Source organism: Fusarium solani (assembly GCF_023522795.1).
Source record: "Fusarium solani strain SB1 chromosome Unknown bctg00000014, whole genome shotgun sequence".
Lineage (NCBI taxonomy): Eukaryota > Fungi > Ascomycota > Sordariomycetes > Hypocreales > Nectriaceae > Fusarium > Fusarium solani.
In genome coordinates, this window is record NW_027072141.1 from 801,005 (window position 1) to 817,424 (window position 16,420).

At 48.2% G+C, this 16,420-nt stretch overlaps 5 protein-coding genes across 5 annotated transcripts; 3 read left to right on the forward strand and 2 right to left on the reverse strand.

Moving 5' to 3' along the window:
• Positions 1-1,024: 1,024 nt before the first annotated feature.
• On the reverse strand, positions 1,025-1,438 carry MRS44_017731 (uncharacterized protein; the record flags this gene model as incomplete). Its single annotated transcript, XM_065615633.1, has 1 exon — positions 1,025-1,438. The coding sequence occupies one exon, from the start codon at positions 1,436-1,438 to the stop codon at positions 1,025-1,027; it is 414 nt and encodes a 137-aa protein (XP_065471705.1).
• Positions 1,439-4,697: 3,259 nt separating this feature from the next.
• MRS44_017732 (uncharacterized protein) lies at positions 4,698-6,398 on the forward strand (the record flags this gene model as incomplete). The annotated part of the gene is made up of 1 exon (XM_046274401.2): positions 4,698-6,398. The coding sequence occupies one exon, from the start codon at positions 4,698-4,700 to the stop codon at positions 6,396-6,398; it is 1,701 nt and encodes a 566-aa protein (XP_046123493.2).
• Positions 6,399-7,302: 904 nt separating this feature from the next.
• MRS44_017733 (uncharacterized protein) lies at positions 7,303-8,070 on the forward strand (the record flags this gene model as incomplete). The annotated part of the gene is made up of 2 exons (XM_046274400.2): positions 7,303-7,402; positions 7,454-8,070. The coding sequence occupies 2 exons, from the start codon at positions 7,303-7,305 to the stop codon at positions 8,068-8,070; spliced, it is 717 nt and encodes a 238-aa protein (XP_046123492.2).
• A 1,120-nt stretch (positions 8,071-9,190) lies between these two features.
• Positions 9,191-11,848, reverse strand: MRS44_017734 (uncharacterized protein; the record flags this gene model as incomplete). Its single annotated transcript, XM_065615634.1, has 2 exons — positions 9,191-11,133; positions 11,194-11,848. The coding sequence occupies 2 exons, from the start codon at positions 11,846-11,848 to the stop codon at positions 9,191-9,193; spliced, it is 2,598 nt and encodes an 865-aa protein (XP_065471706.1).
• A 3,535-nt stretch (positions 11,849-15,383) lies between these two features.
• MRS44_017735 (uncharacterized protein) lies at positions 15,384-16,248 on the forward strand (the record flags this gene model as incomplete). Its single annotated transcript, XM_065615635.1, has 3 exons — positions 15,384-15,512; positions 15,565-15,853; positions 16,115-16,248. 3 exons carry the CDS (start codon positions 15,384-15,386, stop codon positions 16,246-16,248), a joined length of 552 nt encoding a protein of 183 aa, XP_065471707.1.
• Between the last annotated feature and the right edge of the window lie 172 nt (positions 16,249-16,420).

Below are 16,420 nucleotides of genomic sequence, written 5' to 3' on the forward strand. Positions count from 1 at the left end.
CAAGGCCAAAACTGGCGTTGCATAGAGCATATGATGGCCACATATGTAAGGGGAGCCGGAAAAGGACAAAGTTCTCAAATTCTGAAACCGAGAAAGAGGTGAACGTCCCCAAGCAAATGTCTAATTTGAGAATCAAAAATGAATTGACACATGCCACCAACGACAACGTAATTTACCTGATTTCTAGCCAAAGGCATGCGGTTCGGTTAACATATATTCAACCTCACCTTTAATACGTATTGTGCCTTCGTAAAAGCACTTGCTGCATGCAAGGATGTGTCCCTGCACCTGCTTCCAGCTTCTTCATCAGTTACTCTGCTTTTGGCGAACAAAAGGTTCTTTTTCTATTCTTCCCTTCCGAGTCTAAAAGCAAATGTCAAACTCTTCACTCGAACTGAGGCAATACTTTACAGGGACACTCATTTGGCTACTCGACTTGGGTCATAATTCAACACCAGAAGTCTCCGCGCTGGCAATATCAGGAGAAGGTTGTCGGGGCGTTTACGTTATAAAATCGAGCCCCATTGAGCCCCTGTGATCCTGCCGTAGCCATTTTCATGAACCATGTCACAAGACTCAGTTAGAGATCTAAATCGACCTATTCAATAATAGTGGCACGACTATGGTCACTTGGAAATCTATTCGCCACTCGCCATCAAAAGGACGGGGGAAATGTTGTTCAACTCTCGATAGCGTCTCCAAAGGGGGGCTGCACCCAATCACAACATGGCTGCGATCAAAAATGGGCACCTTGTTACTAAAATAATGCGTATAGCGGCCCCTTCGTAGGGCTATGAATAGGATATTCTATATTGTTCAATCGTCCACGCAATCCTGGGATTATTTTTGAGATCTCATGAATCCACCCCATGCAATAAGATTGAAGTTTATTTGCAGTCCGCAGTTAACTTTTCTGTATCAGTATCGTACTGCTCAGCCTATGGTGGTCATTGGCAATTGCTTACTATGTCCCAGCCTGCATCTTATCTAGTTTGCACACTTGAAAGGTTTCCATATCTTGATTCTAAACCGTTCCACCACTATGGTATTCGGGCTCGAGTAGCTGAAGCACCGAAGGCGGGCTATCCGGTTTGGGCACAAGACTCACTCCGTCGAGCGTTGAAGTTTTAAGCGAATCGACAGAAAGTGTTGGATCTATTTGCATCCCGTAAGATGGCCGAGGTTGACTTTTATTGCCAGATATTCCAGCGCTTAATGATATGATCAACTGGTTCTGGGTGTCGGCCATCTGGTCATACGTAGCCTTGTAGGCAAGCAGTCGCTCTTTTCGGGCTTGCATGTTCGCGATTTGCTGCCTCAGTTGATCGTTTTCAGAGCTTAATCGACCGCCAAATTGCAACCATTGGTGTAGCTGGTCCCAGAATGCTTCTGGAACCGGAGAATCGTTTCCAACGATATTATTGAGAGGACTTGACATCGTGGTTCGCAAAGCAGGATTTTGAGGAGCGGCTGCGGAATAGCGATAGCCGGCAGCTAGCGCATAGTATAAGTACAGAGGCAGAGGGTTGCTCTTTGACTGACTTGTCCAAAAAGATCGGTTTTTGCTGATTGGGCTAGATAACTCACGGCCTTTTTCCGGCGTCCAGTTCCGAAAGTGTCATATCGATGACGAAGTAGGGGTTGAATTTTCAAATCGATTGGCGAGCAACATTGAAGTCGTCCCATTGCTGAGGCGAATGAGGATTAATTCTTTCTAGGACGTAGAAGAAATCTCTGCTCTTTTTCAGATGTTTCAGCATCGTTTATTGTAACCTTTCGGCCCGCAGATTGTTGCTGACTCCCAGCGTAGCCGCATTCAACTTCTTTCTATGTGCTCGGCTTTCGACAACGAACCATGCAACCCCCCGACTATCACAGGATGCATGAACATAACTCCTCGCTCCGGTCTCCAATCTCTCCGCATAGAGCAACAAACGGCCATTCAATCTATGCGTCTCTCAAAATTCAGATCGACGAACTCATCGATACTTTCAGAGAGAGTCAACCAAATGGCGCCCCTGAACCGATCTCGCCAGAGCAAACGGTCTCACATGAAGCCAAGATTCAACAGAGTCTGCCCTATTTTAAGGGTAGATTCAGCACTCCAGCCACAGGCTTGGAGCAGCGGAAACCCCCGCCGGCCCTGGCCCAAGTGAAGAAGTGCTTCAGAAGATCACTGTTTGCATCTAAAAAGTTTGGCCAAGAAATTGGCGACTCTTGGACAAGAAGGTCGAATCAACGGACTGTCCATTCAACTGGTTCGGCAGAAAATATCGTATCCCGTGGTGACGTTGACGTGAATTTCCGGGTGGCACAAGAGCTTTCCGGCCACTTATTAGTGCCCTCATCACAAGAACACTATCCGCCACTTACCGTCCCCTGCGGTCCTCTCTTCCTAATCGGTCGACTACCATGCTTGGCCTGGATCGACCGAATAACAATAGCCTAGAAGCCTGGCACGAAGGGCAACCACTTCTCGAAACCCTACCAGGTCCAGAGCCTGCTATGAAGAGTTACTTCGATACATCATCCGAGACCGAGATAGAAGCAAGCCGCCATCTGATTTATAAACGAAGAATATCGAAAATGAAAGACCATACTTTTAGATGGCTTCGAGAAACTTTCAGCCTCGATGAGGAAGAGAAGGCCTTCTTTATGGCCCGCAGAAGCATGAGATCAGAAATGTCAGTTGCCGAACAGCGAAGCACTCAATTTAGCTACGGCAGGAGAGTGAGGTAGGCGAAGGAAACTTTGACTATATTTGGGGGTTGGTATGGGTTTGAACGTACAATACCAAAGGCTGCATCTGTCGTCACTCTGTCGTTGGAAACAAAGATTAAAATGCTTGTAGGACGTCATCTACTTCAGTTTTGACCCTTCCCCTTGGTTGTTCAGCAAATACTACCGTTGCCTATAAAACAATTTATGTATCAATTGCTCCACGTTTCATCATAAGTAGCTACGTTTCAAGCTTGTCATGGGACTTTATAGAGTGCCCTATGGGGTTGTGTCAGACAGTACGTGCATTCGGTCCATTGGTTGATGTTGAATATGTGGGGTGTCACGTGTGGGTCAAGGATCTTATGATGAAAAGCAGGTCCTTCAGGGGCAGATACTTAACGAAAAACAACACGAATACACTGATTCAACCAATGGACCGAATACACGTACTGTCTGATAGTTGATTCAGTGTATTCGTGTTGTTTTTCGTTAAGTATCTGCCCCTGAAGGACCTGCTTTTCATCTTAAGATCCTTGACCCACACGTGACACCCCACATATTCAACAGGTTGTGCCTCGCTAGTAGGTGTGGTACTACCCGCAGCCTCACTTTGCGTCGGTAATTCCACCCCAAGCACTTGGGACAGCCTCCTGATTTTCCAACAAAACGCCCAGCGAACCAAGTATTTTTGGTTCCTTAAGTACAAAGCAGCAACGGAGTCCATTGTAAAAGACTGATGGCTTGATGGCCTCAGAAGGTGAATTTTGCGTCAGACTACGTCCTAGCCTGGCCATTTCACTTCAAAACGCGTGAGTAGGAAGCCACACAATGTTCCGAGTGGTTTTACGCAAGACGCACACGGGATCGTCTCGCGACGTAATTAAAACCAGGGTTCCTCGTTCCGTTGATGCTTGGTGAAAATTCGATTTGTAATGCGCTTCGGTTTAAGATAACCGCCAGAGTCCGAGACAAATTTCTCGTGCTAGTTTCTATGATGGCTTGTGATCGCGGCTCGCAAATTCCATTGTCGTACAGAAGGACCTTCCAAAGCAGTGCCAACCTCGGGGCACCTCCACCAACGATGCAGACAGTAGCTGACCAATTTCTATCCACTACCAGCTGGAACTACATGTTCCTGTGTTCGTGGCGATTGGGTGGAAGACCTCTATAATGTGCACCGGGAGCAGCACAGGAGCCGAAGACGTCGTAAAGTAAACATCCCAAGCCCCAACGTGGCTGCCTGGCGGGCAACACCGTCACACTCTGGAAGCACCCTCGCCCAACTAGCGATACAGATGGCCGAGACAACCTCGAAGAGGCTCCAATGGGGATCATCCCATCCTGAAAAGGCGATAGTCTTAGCACCAAAACCAGGCCCTTATGAAAGTGATCTCGTGACTCACCATAATGATGCCGTAATTTCTCAGCCGTGCCGCCTCTCGATTCCACGTGTCGTATTGCCCACTGGCCACGACTTGGCTGAATAAAGCACGTCCAACGGGGCGTTTATACTTCCTTCATCCGTTGGAGACATGCTAGAGATCCATGACTCGATTACAGCGGGCTTGTCTGGGTTGATATCGACGGTGATGGGTCGAAGTCGTCGTAGGATCGGGGTTATGCGTAACCCTGAAGCTCGCGCTACATTATGTGCAGGCTTCCGAGCATCAAGAAGTTGGTCCGGCATGGTTGTCGTCGTTCTGCTAGTGTCAAATCCAGGTTGATGTGAACGTGCACTGAGGTTGCAATGAAACAAACCTTATGACTATGTTCGGTGCCTCATGCAAGTCCATTTTGGGCAAGAGGAGATATGATTGAGCTCAAGGCCAATCCTCCGCTTGGATTTAGACCCGTTCGAACTCGGAAGTTACACTTGCTTGGGCCGATGTTCGCCGTTTTCCAATGCAGCATGCTTCCGCAACCAAGCATATAAGTCAAAGTCGTTCACTCGCACCTCAGTCCATACCAGGGCGAATATGAGAGGGCTGGACCAATCGCTTCGTGAATTACCGTCGACTCCTCTGTCATCGCAGGATCTATCTCAATGGCAGAGGGCAGTGGAACGTGTCCTGCGTTACTACCCTTCTTGGAACCCTCTAGGAGAGAAGCAACCAGTGTACGATCATCTTGTGGCACAAGATCAGACGTCGAGTGACTGCGCTACGAAAGTCAGAGAACTAGTTCACATTGAAGACGACATTATTACACCGTCCAGAAGGTGCTTGGCACAAACAGGCAATATCTCAATGGCTGATATTCTCGCGTATCTCGAGCTACTGCGAAAGTCAAACATCGGCGTCGACATCACGACAGCCATACCACGCCGCGAACTCGATTCAGTTGTTGGAGGGCTTGATCGAGAGAAAACCTGGATTGTTCCTGTCCACGATGAACTGGGCTGGGCCTTCGCAGCTGTATATCCTGATGGTATTCACAAGTACAATATGAGCGACCCACGATCAGAAACGGGCCCTTCGGCTTGGCCTAGGTCACCGTCCTGGGATACTGAAGACGCCGGCGTCATCATGCTTCTGGATATCCGTCTCATTGCCAATGGATTTGCTCACGTGGCCGATGAGGTTCTCAATGATAAGCTCCCGCACTTCCGTAACCGATTGCTGGTTGAACTCATTTGCGGGCAGCTAGACCCTGACGAGCCCACAGTTGCAGCAGCTGCAAAACACGTCACCTCTCTTCTGGGGAGCGAACAGCAAGTCGACTCCGAATATTTCCTCGCCGCCCTAGGAGACAGATTGGAGCAGAGCTACGAAGTGCCTCTAGATCATAGTCTACAGAGCGCCGAGCCACAGGCTGCCTCAGCCATCAATGGAAATATCGATAGGCCTGTCGAGAGTTCAACATCGAATGCTAGTGACCACATTTCCTTTAGCATCGCCACAAGTGCCCCAGGCGCTCCAGTTTCGCGAGGCAAGAAAAAGTCTCAGCGGCGTCGCCGTCCACCACGCCGCTCCCCAGCGTCAGAAACTCTACCTCCGACTCAAAGCAATGATTTCAATAATATCCTGGAGATTCTGAGCAGTGCAGTAATTGTAGCTCGCTCCGTAGGAGCTTCATCAAAAACGGAAATGCACGCCTTGTGTAGCGTCATCGAGACGACAGCACAACCCAGTGACTTTCATCACCGATTCTGCAAGGCCAACCTCTACGATCAAGTTGCCACGGAGACCATTGAAGGCTATGATATAGACCCCAGACGTCTCAGGGAATACAAGGGGTATATTGAGAAAATACGAAACGCGCAAGTACATGAGTCGGAAGTCAAGGCAATTGAAGACGAGTGCCGGCTATGGATGGGCCTGCGCAAGTGGTGCGAAAGTCAGAAGATTTATGAGTATACTCTGTTGTGTGCTATCCCCAAAGGTCACCCCTTCTCTGTGTGTACTTTGACGCAGCTCCAGACTCGCTTGTATGACGACCATGATCCCCTGCGATACCTCTTGATGGACACCCAGAAACTGTGCCAAAAAATCATAGATGGCAGTCTTCCCTCTCACTTACTCTGTGTCGAAGTATACCCAAGCAAGCAGAAGGAAGTATTCTGCCGCGATGCCTTCGCCGCATATACCAGCGTAGAAACAAATCCATTGATCCCCATACGGCCAGCTCCGCCCTCATCATTCTCTCGAACGCGCAAGCGCATCAGAAAGAGGCTTTGAGCCAAGTTAAACCGTCATCAGCCGAAATTGAACCGGGATCCCAGTTTTAGGTCACTGGTTTTGGTACCGGCGACCTTGAGAGTTGCTCGATCATAGGGAAAGATTGCAAAGAAGGATGGGATCGAGAACCAGAACCTATTTAGTAGTACGTCACTTACTACCACGGTCAGTAGGTGCTACTTTGAGCCGCGAAACATAACTCTTAGAACGGTAATAATAGCTACGAACCGATTCAACCTTGACGCCTGGATATGTTTGGTTTCTTATCCTCATTTTCAATCAAGGTAGCTGATACACAGTGTACGCTCATTCCTCAGTAGCACATTCTCGCTCATGCAATAATAGTTTAGGGGCTCTAGAAATGGCATTACGTACGAATTAGTGATTACCGTGCCATCGTGTCTCCGTATCATAAACTTAATGGTTTGTGAAACAGCTCTCTGTTGGTACATCCATTCGGACGTATAAGTCTCTTCCAGCTAGCATTCTTAAGTAATAAGCTTACATATTGTACCTGAATTCGTCTGTAGCGACTGTGTCAATGAATAAATGTTCGAAATTAGCTATTTAGAGAAATTGAACACAGATTGACGACGAAGCCAAGCATGCTTCGAGGACATCTCTAATCATCGCGGCATGCCTTCAACTGGCATAAAAAATCGGCCATGGCTCAGAATTCCAGATTTTTGCAATCAGGAAACCAGAAGGCTAGTTTTGGAACACGATCAAAAGACCCCCAAAGGCCACTCTAGGACGATGCAGCGCACAACCTTCCGACCTTGCGCTCGAACCCCATCTGCCGATCCCTTGCCGGTACATATATTACCAGTAATTTTAACTCTCTCTTGTTCTCGGTCAACCACCTATCGTATCACTTACTGCTAAGGCAATATCCAAGTCGATCATGGCCGAGAAGGCTCCGAACTCGAGGTCGCCCGTAGGCACTCGAGAAAACAGGAAGGTCGCTCGAGAACAGTGCAGGGAGGCACTTGCAGACCATATCAGTGAGATCTTTGCTTGCAGGCAGGAGCGATTAAGTACCTAATTCAGACCAGAGGAAAGGACAGGGTTGGAAATACAACCAAGCCAAGTTCGACTCTACCGGACAGAGAAGAGCGGATACTCATGGAAAGTTCACAGCGATCCCATCAGACCTCTCTTTTCGAGAGGCCTGAGCAGTATCGGAATCGCTGCGCTTCAAAAGCTACGTTGTGAAGTCGGCGATAGCTTTGAGGCTGTTCCGAGCAGAACTGGAGGAACTCCCCATGAGCCTGAGATTATTCCACGGCCAGCACCGAACCAATCTCATAATTCAGCCAGCCGTAGCGGAGAGACGGATTATGTAAGATTCCAAGGCGTCGACTACCATGGTCACTCATTCAGCCAACAGTTGGCGAGAGAGGAAGCTGAGTCAAGACGACTCGGGATCGAGCTTCAAAATACTAACGCACAGCTCGAGTTTTCTCTCCAGCAACTCCAAGAATGCACAGCACAGCTCCAGGGAACTGTTAAAATGAAGGAGTACTACGAGTCCTTCCTATTGAAAATTTTCCTTGCCATGAACGACATAGGGCCAGTGGTAGAGAGGCTGCGGGAAGAGAGCTGCCGAGCTTTGAGTGGGCACAGTGATACTGAGCAAGCTCCCAACACATTTCAATATGAGAACAGGTAGTATTCTGTCCTCTAAAAGATGGTACACCCGTCGTGAAGGTATACCTGATTCCGGAACGGCAGAGGATGGAGAGAAGCGGTTATGCCCAAGCAAGTTTAGTTGCTTAGCCCCAGTAATCTGTGCGCTCTCTGTCCCTTTCGACCCTCGCTGCTAAGTACCTCACCAATGAACTTGTTTTCAACCCATTCTCGCCCAGCGAGGCGTTTACATGAGACCAAGTACACGCGACACGTCTAACGGTTTGTGACACAACTTTGGCTTTCTTTTGGGCATTCCCGGCCCCGGAAAGTGGATTGTTCTGACCATCCGAGCCGTATCAACTATCCTCACACCTTGGCGCTCTCGGGGAACCCCGAAGAATCAGGCAAGCGGCCCCATTTGATGTGCATTCACGCTCAGGGGCGCCAAAGTGAAGGAAGGACCTCATCTTGTGACGTCAGCAGCGTTTCGTGTGATGCTGCTAACAATGGGTATATCACATGCATCGAAATTATATGCTCACTGGCCATCTGTTTCTTCCGAAACTGGTTCCGGGTCCAGCGTCACAGCCCTAGTCTCAATGATGAGAAAGTAAAGACACTACCCGATGTGCTAAAAGCGGGGACGTATCCCCCTTAACACGGTGGGAGCGAAATGACGACGACACACCTCTTACAACAAGTTCTTCCATTTGACATTCCCAATTTGTTGCACCATTCAAATCACCCAACTTGTAAACTATTCCCCAGTCGGCGGCGGGGCATGTCAGGCACCGGTCGATCATAAGGATGATCGAAGCGTTCAGCATTGTTAGTTACTCGAACCTAAAAGCCAAGTTTAACCACGCCGAGTTTCACCGTAGCATCAACAATATCAAGCTTGCCTGCAGGATATATAATCTCTCGTGCATAGGCTTTTCATTTCCAAAATCCTAAATCTGTTCCAACTGGAGTTTCTTCCGAACAGTCCGCCGCAAAACATCATTTGAGCAGCGCTGCTGTCAGATCAATCAAATCAGATCAGGGCCCAAATCTCATCTGAACTGATAATTTACCCTCTATATCTGATCGGATTGATTGATTGATAGATATCTGATACATCATAGGTCAGATGAAGCTATCCCCAGCTTCGGCATCCTGCCCTAGGTTCTAACTGGCTTATTACTCAAGCATAAGCCCCCAAGAGTAACACGCCCTCCTCTGATCCAGTTCTTCAGTAATTGGACCGACTCAATGCTCGATCCAAGTAGGGAATGCCTCTGTGAGCTGACTGTAAGCTTCGCAAGACTGAATGCTCTCTCACAGTCAGTTGCCATGGCCGGAATAGCAAGGACATCCAATGCAAATCTGCTTAGACGTGGAAAAGCGTTCCTATGATCGGTCCACCACTGAATGGGGTCGTTCACTTGCTCCGGCTCAAGCCTATAGTATCGTTCAAGCTCACTGCCGGTTGCTGAAAGCTTAGGCTGCCGGCTTTTTACCCACTGCTCAAACTTGCTTTGCTCAGGTCGGGGCGTTAACGAGGGCATGGCCACAATGCTCTCCTCGGACGCGTCATCGTCGTTTGAGTACCAACGCTCAAAGTAGCCTTTGATGCCATCCTTTGCATCCCGAAGCCATTGTAGCTGCTCTGGAGAGGTCCAGTTAGCCTCGAGCCACCGGAGACCAAGGTCCGGGTTCAAAACAACAGAGGCCGCAAACAGAGGCGACTGCCCGAGGAGGGTATAGTACTCGTTAAGCTTAATCCAAGCATTATTGATGCTCGCCTTGATGCTTGCACGCTCTTGACCCTCCATACTAGCAATAGTACTCATAGAACGAGCATCGCTCTGTAGGTAGTCGTTTCGAGAATGCGCAGGGAGGGCATCTTCGTTGAACTGTAGGCTGGCATGTGGATGAGCCGGAAGACCTGTGTCGCGACGGCGGCGTAACGGCGTGAGCTCACACCCCTGAAGCCGTGATGGTAGTCGCGGCTGGCGTGAGGGCCGCTCTCGGGTTTGGCCGACTGCCGGTAACTGCGCAGATGTTGATTTCACACCCATAACTAGCTCAGGCTCCTCTCCCTGGCTTCTCTGCCCTACTTCCGCAGCTAGATGAGCAGATTCCTCATCATAGAGAGCCCGCCAGTCTTCGAGATGTTCCAGAATAAACTCCATCCCTGTCATGACTTCCCAGAGCCGGCCGTGACTCCCACTTGTACCCCATCCCTGTGTTCTCATCGTCATATTATAGATCGGCTCTAAGATATGGAGAACTTCCCTGAGGACCTTCCAGTCATCAGAGGTCAGGATATCGGCGGTAGGAACCCTTCTTGAGGCGTCTGCTTCCAGCCCTAACTCTTGAATGAAGCTGTTGAGCTCAGACTGCTTGATCAAGGCGCGTTCGATCATCATATAGGTCGAATTCCATCTCGTAGCGTTGTTCTGTATCACTTCAAGCTCGGCCGTTGACTCTTCTGCAAGCTTATAAATGTCTGCTTCCTCCTGCTCCCTGGCATGTGCTTTGAATGCTTCGGTACGTTGCGGAGAGGCTCGGATGAACCTGACGATATTATGAAGCTTCCCAACTGGACCCTTAGCTCGCCAGTGTTCGAGGTCTTCTTCAACCTGCTCCAGCATGCCATAAGCCTCAGATTGAAGTTCGAAAGAAGCTGCATCATCGCCATAGAGGAACGCTTGGGCAACAAGGTTGAGAATATGCCCGAAGCATCGCATCCTTCGTGCCTCTGTATCTGCTCGAGTCATCGAGGCATCGAGAGTTGCGTAGAGGCTTCGTAAACAAACATCATTACTAGCCGCATTATCGCAGATCGAGACCCCAAGCTTCGAGTCTATCCCCCAATCCCGGACAACATTCGTTATAGTGTATGCGATATTCTCGCCGGCGTGAGACCCGATCTGCCTCCGGAAAGCAAGCAGCCGGCTTTGGTATAAGTTGTCCCGGTCAATAAAATGGCCAAAGATCGAAGTAAAAGCTTGCCTGTTTGGAGAGGTCCAGAGATCGAAGCTAATATGTATCTGGGTAATAGCCTTGTCGAGTTCTTCCTTGACGGCTGCTTTCTTTAAAGAGAGTATATCCTCGAGATCTTTCCTGACCGTACTTCGACTCTAGGGCACCTGGAGACAGAGATCAGGATCCAGCTGACGGAACAACTCTTGCAGGTAAGTGCTCTCGAGGGTAGTAAAGGGGAGATTAGAGTCAATAATATAGCCAACTGACAGCTCTCTGATCCGTGCCATCTTCGCTCGGGGAAGGACTAAGGAAGGAGGAGCTGGTCGTTTCTTGGATGCTCTCCTTTGAAGGTCGAGGACCGACGAGTCGTCAGATGAGCCCGGTTCGAAGGTCTCGGTGATCCTGTGAGCTCTGACGCTGTTAGTGATACCCTTGGAAAAGGGAAGGACCGCCAACTTGTAAAGATGGGCTTGTGCCGAAAATGTCGACTGAGCATTGAAAAATCGCGGTGTGCCCTTATCATCACAGAGCCGGCAACACCAGATATCCCCGCTAGATGTATTATCTCTCCTCAATTCTGCTAGGAACCAGCCATGGTTTCCGATCCAGCTTCGCCGGCCCCTGCTCTTCCTCCTATCTAAGAGGCTTGCTATGATGAAACGTCGTTGGCCCCAAGTGATCTTGTAAAGGTCGTTGACCGAAGAATCGGTAGTGGAGGCTAAGGCCAAAGCCGCATCATACTGCTTAGCGATGCTCTTAGGCCGGGATCCGAGACGAGGAAATGGAGGAAGTGGCGCCTGTGGCGACGCGCTGCCAGTAAGGTTGCCTTTCAAAGGGCTCTCTGACATTTTGGACACGAGCAGAATGTGTGGATAGCTTCAGAATAAATAGCTGACGAGTTTCTGACGGCCTAAAGGTGGCGTATGCCTGGCTGGCAAGGCTACACTACGAGCATGGAAAGAAAAAAAAAAAGGGGGGGGGGGGGGGAATATTCCTTTAAAATTGCCTCTGGACAGGACCCGGGCAAGGGTCCGTGACAAATTTTGCTGGGCTGACGACCCCTGTAACGCGGTGCGTTGTAGAAAACGCTTTACTTTCAATCGGAACATGTATATGATCCGGCAGCTCTAGGGTAATAGCTATCCAACTATGGAATTGCAAGGTTGCCTAAGGGATATCAGATATATCAGATGTATAGAGGCTAGTATCTGAATTGTTTGATCTGATGAAAATCCATATCTGATTTGATTTGATTGATCTGATTGATATATCTGATTGTTAATCTGATCTGACAGCAGCGCTGCATTTGAGCACAGCAGTATCGGACGATGTGAAATATCAGAGGGTTGGATGGACTTGTGTGCTATGATAAAAAAATATATAGTTATAACTAGTTATATAACTATATGAAAAGGAAAATGGAGGGGCATAGGAAAGAAAGGAACGAAATGTAGTGCCTGTCGAAGCCATATCTACCATGCAGTACCCCTCCACCGGTAAGACCCCTCTACCGGTAGGCAAAACCAAAATTTCCCCATACAAAATGCCCAACTTCAATTACACGGCGCTTGGCCAAGATTGAAGTTATTGGCACGGAACAATGTCTGTTGTATTCATAATTTCGTGCCGTTTAATATTATTACATTAATCTTTTGATCATATAAGCGGTATGGTCGCATGGCACTAACGTAAAAATTTCTCAAAATGCCTCCTTCGTGAACCAGCCTCCCTGAAGCTTCATCAAATTGTATCAACACCATCCTTCCATAATCGCTTCAAAAATGCCTCGAATGTCTTATACAGAGAATGGCACTATAGAAGCAATATTAGATGTCACAGATAACGGCCTCTCTCAGAACCAAGCCGCCCAGAAGCATGACATCCCTCAGACCACTCATTTCTGACTGATTAAGACGCCTACCGTCAAAGTCCGAGATCATCCAGCCTTCTCAGTTGTTATCCAAGTCTCAAGAGGCAAGATTAGTCACCTGGATGATACGACAAGAGGCCTTGGGCTATGCTCCTTCTCACAATCGAGTTCGCGCCGCCGTCGCTGCGCTCTTGAGACAGCAAGGCCCGGGAAAGGGATATCGGTGCACACTGAATAGCTAGGTTCATGAAACACCATCCAGTTAACAAGACGAAGATATGAAGACGCTAGGAGGCCTCAAAATTCAATTAGTTTACCCCAATGGCTGTCAATTGGTACTTTGATGTCTAGGAGAGGGAGTATGGTTGGATCAAGCCTGAGAACACGGCTAATGTCGACGAGGGCGGTATCATGGCTGGATTTGGCGAGTATTTATCGTTTTTGTCATAAAGCTCACTAATTTATGCCCAACTTAGGCTTGGATTCCTTGGTTATCGGCAGTAGCGATCCCAAGAGGAAGGCCTTCCTCAATGGCTCTCAGTCCCGTGCTTGGACTAGCTTTATCGAAGCCGTGACAGCAGATGGCCGTTTTCTGAAACCATGGATTACGTTCAAAGGCAAAGGACTTCAGCAACAGCGGTTTATCAATGAGTTCAAGAAGATAGCCGACTGGTATTACATCACTTCTAACAGCGGCTGGACGGACAACCATATCGCAGTCGAGTGGCTCAAAGAAGTCTATCCGCCTCAAAGCGGGCCAGAAGATGAGTCTGATTCTAGGCTTATTATATTAGATGGCCGTAGAAGTCATGAATTCATGAGCATCTACCTAGTCTGAAGCATAAATGTCGCTGACTTAAAATCCTGGATGAGTGGATGGCTACCTGCTTTTTCAACAACATATATTGTTGTTACCTGGCAGCCGAATGCTCTCATGGTCTCCAACCACTATTTAACGGAGCTTTCAATGCCCCCAAGGCTATTTATCGCGAGGAACTCTAAAGATAGCCTTGATAACGGCATGAAACGCCCGTATGGAGGAGGAAGTCGGCCGGTTAAGTAGAGGCAAGAAGAGAAAGGCCATACCTAATCCCAACAAGAAGTTCATGACATTAGCCAAGGCTCTAGTGGCTGGTGAAACTATTTCCGAGTCAAACCAAGCAATTGAAGAGACAGGGGCTGTTGAGGATGTGATTGAGGTGGGAGGGATGCAAGAGGATGAAGGTTCAAATTCGGAGGCGGAAGAGTTACCCGTCATACGCACCCGCACAGGTCGTGAAGTAAAAAGACCGAGAAAATATTAAAATTAATTCGATTCTAACCCGAATTCTGGAAATAAATTTATTTTACTGTTTTTGTTAATTTTTTTCCCCTGAGGTTGAAAAGGTGAATTTTGTATGGGGAAAACTTTTTTTTGCTTACCGGTAGAGGGGTCTTACCGGTGGAGGGGTACTGCATGGTATATTGAACTAAACTAAGTATCACTAATCAATCTGTACATATACGTATTCGAAAGGAGCAGGAAAAAAGCCATTCCCCCAACGGCTGACGACTATAGCCGTGGGTCTTGCCGCCAGAGTGACAAAGCAGGCCGTGACTTGGGTCTGTGCAAACGAGGCTGAGCGGTGTATAGAGACATCGCAATCGAACGAAAGCTCTCATTGGTGGAAGGATATAGTTGTGCTGTTATCCACATCTTCTTTTCGCACATGCATGGCCGGTCCAGGCCCTAGAACCAACGGACGATCACAACTCCCAAGAGAGTCGACCAGAGAATCAGGCTGCTCAGTTTAAATCTGCGATCCGCAGAGGAAATATCTGAGACTGTTTCGGTAGGGAAGCTGGTGGGTGTCCAAAGGGTTCGTGAAAGATTACTACCCGCCCCAGCTGGCAGAGTATTGATTCGGTCGGGTGTTGCGGTCGTCGTCTGCCATACTGACTGCATAGAGCTATCTTCGGCCGAGGAAGTTGGTTCTGTGATTATAGCCTGGATTTCTATGGCAGGGAGTTGGGTGGTAGATGTTGACGTAGGCTGTAGCAATAAAGTCTCCGGTAATTGGTCGCATTGACATTGTGTCGCCGGCTAGGTAATCGTAGTCAGTCCAGACTGTCCAGGGATTTCAATAGGCATAAGGGGGGAGCTACACCAAGTCTGTATGTATTTGTAGGAATACCTGTATATTCTCCCAGAATAAGCATGGTAGCAACGTAGTATGTTAATCTATACTGCAAGTAGGTTCATGTTCATTTATAATTTTCTTGAGTCTCGAATAGCGTCTGCTAGTGGCTGTCTCCAGCATGGTATGGGTTGCAGTAGCCTCAAATGGCCGAATCTTCTTTCCCTGTAGTTCTCAACCCTGCTGTCGGGCTTGAAAGGGCCAGAAATGGCCGCTCAGTTTAGGACTAATGAGGTATTGATCATTTATAGAGTGCTCAATGATCCCCATAAGTTCTTGAGGAAGAAGCTCGAGGCACCAGTGTTCCACGTCAAAAGAGAAAACGACAGTATCGAAATGTTCTCAAGACTTAAATCTATCATTCTGTTTCTGATTCACGGCTTCCTGATAATATCCCTCCTCGTCTTCACTCTGAAGCTGCTTTCCGACACCAAAAACGAAAAGGAGGGCATTTTCAAGATCTCGGTATCATCCCTTACGATACCTTCGTGTACACCCCATGCTGATTGAAATGAAGTTTGAACGAGACGTCTTCATCCGGGGGTTTCCAAACCCCATCCAGAGCATTCATGCACAGGCAACGCACGTCGTAGATGATGCTGGTGATATTGCCGACAAAGCGACTTCGGCAGTTGCTCGAGCTACGAAAGTTGCAGACGATATCAAAAACAAGGCTACTAGTGCCATTGCGGCGGGCGAGACTTTTATCAACGGACTCATTCCAAAAGCATGCAGTGTCGGAACCAAGTACGGATGTGTCGAATTCGACAGTCGCTCAGACTGTGTAGAGTTCCCAATGAAGGACGGTAACGCGTTTGATAAAATTACGGATATATCGACAACGGTTAAACCATTGAAAGGAATACTACACCACATTCCATCTTTACAAGTTTTCCTTAGTGTTGGAGTAATCCTCATTTTAGTTTCGTCGATCATCTCCGTGGCGAGCTCCTTGGGCTTTGTGTTTCCGTTAAAGAGCCTCATAAACATTATCATAAGCGGCCTGGGACTAGCTGCTTTCTGTTCCTTCGCAGGGATTGTCATGAGTATCTATACAAACGGCTTAGATCTGGGAGATCTCACAGGCGGTACTCTTCATCGAGGCTTTGCGTACACTGGGTCCATTAGCCTAGCCGTCATATCATTTCTGCACTTTGTTGTAGTGATGGCAGAGGCGGTGATAGGCTGCATTTGGTTGTAATGATGGCCGAGGCGGTGATAGGCTTCTGAGCCGCGATGGAAAGCTGTTATGACTAGGTTACTTGAGCAGAACACAGCCAGGGGCCGTTAAGGAGAAATGTTAGATATTGGGCATATAGGCCATAAGGTGCTTCGAACCTATTGAATGAAGTATGAACCATGCCGCTATGCCT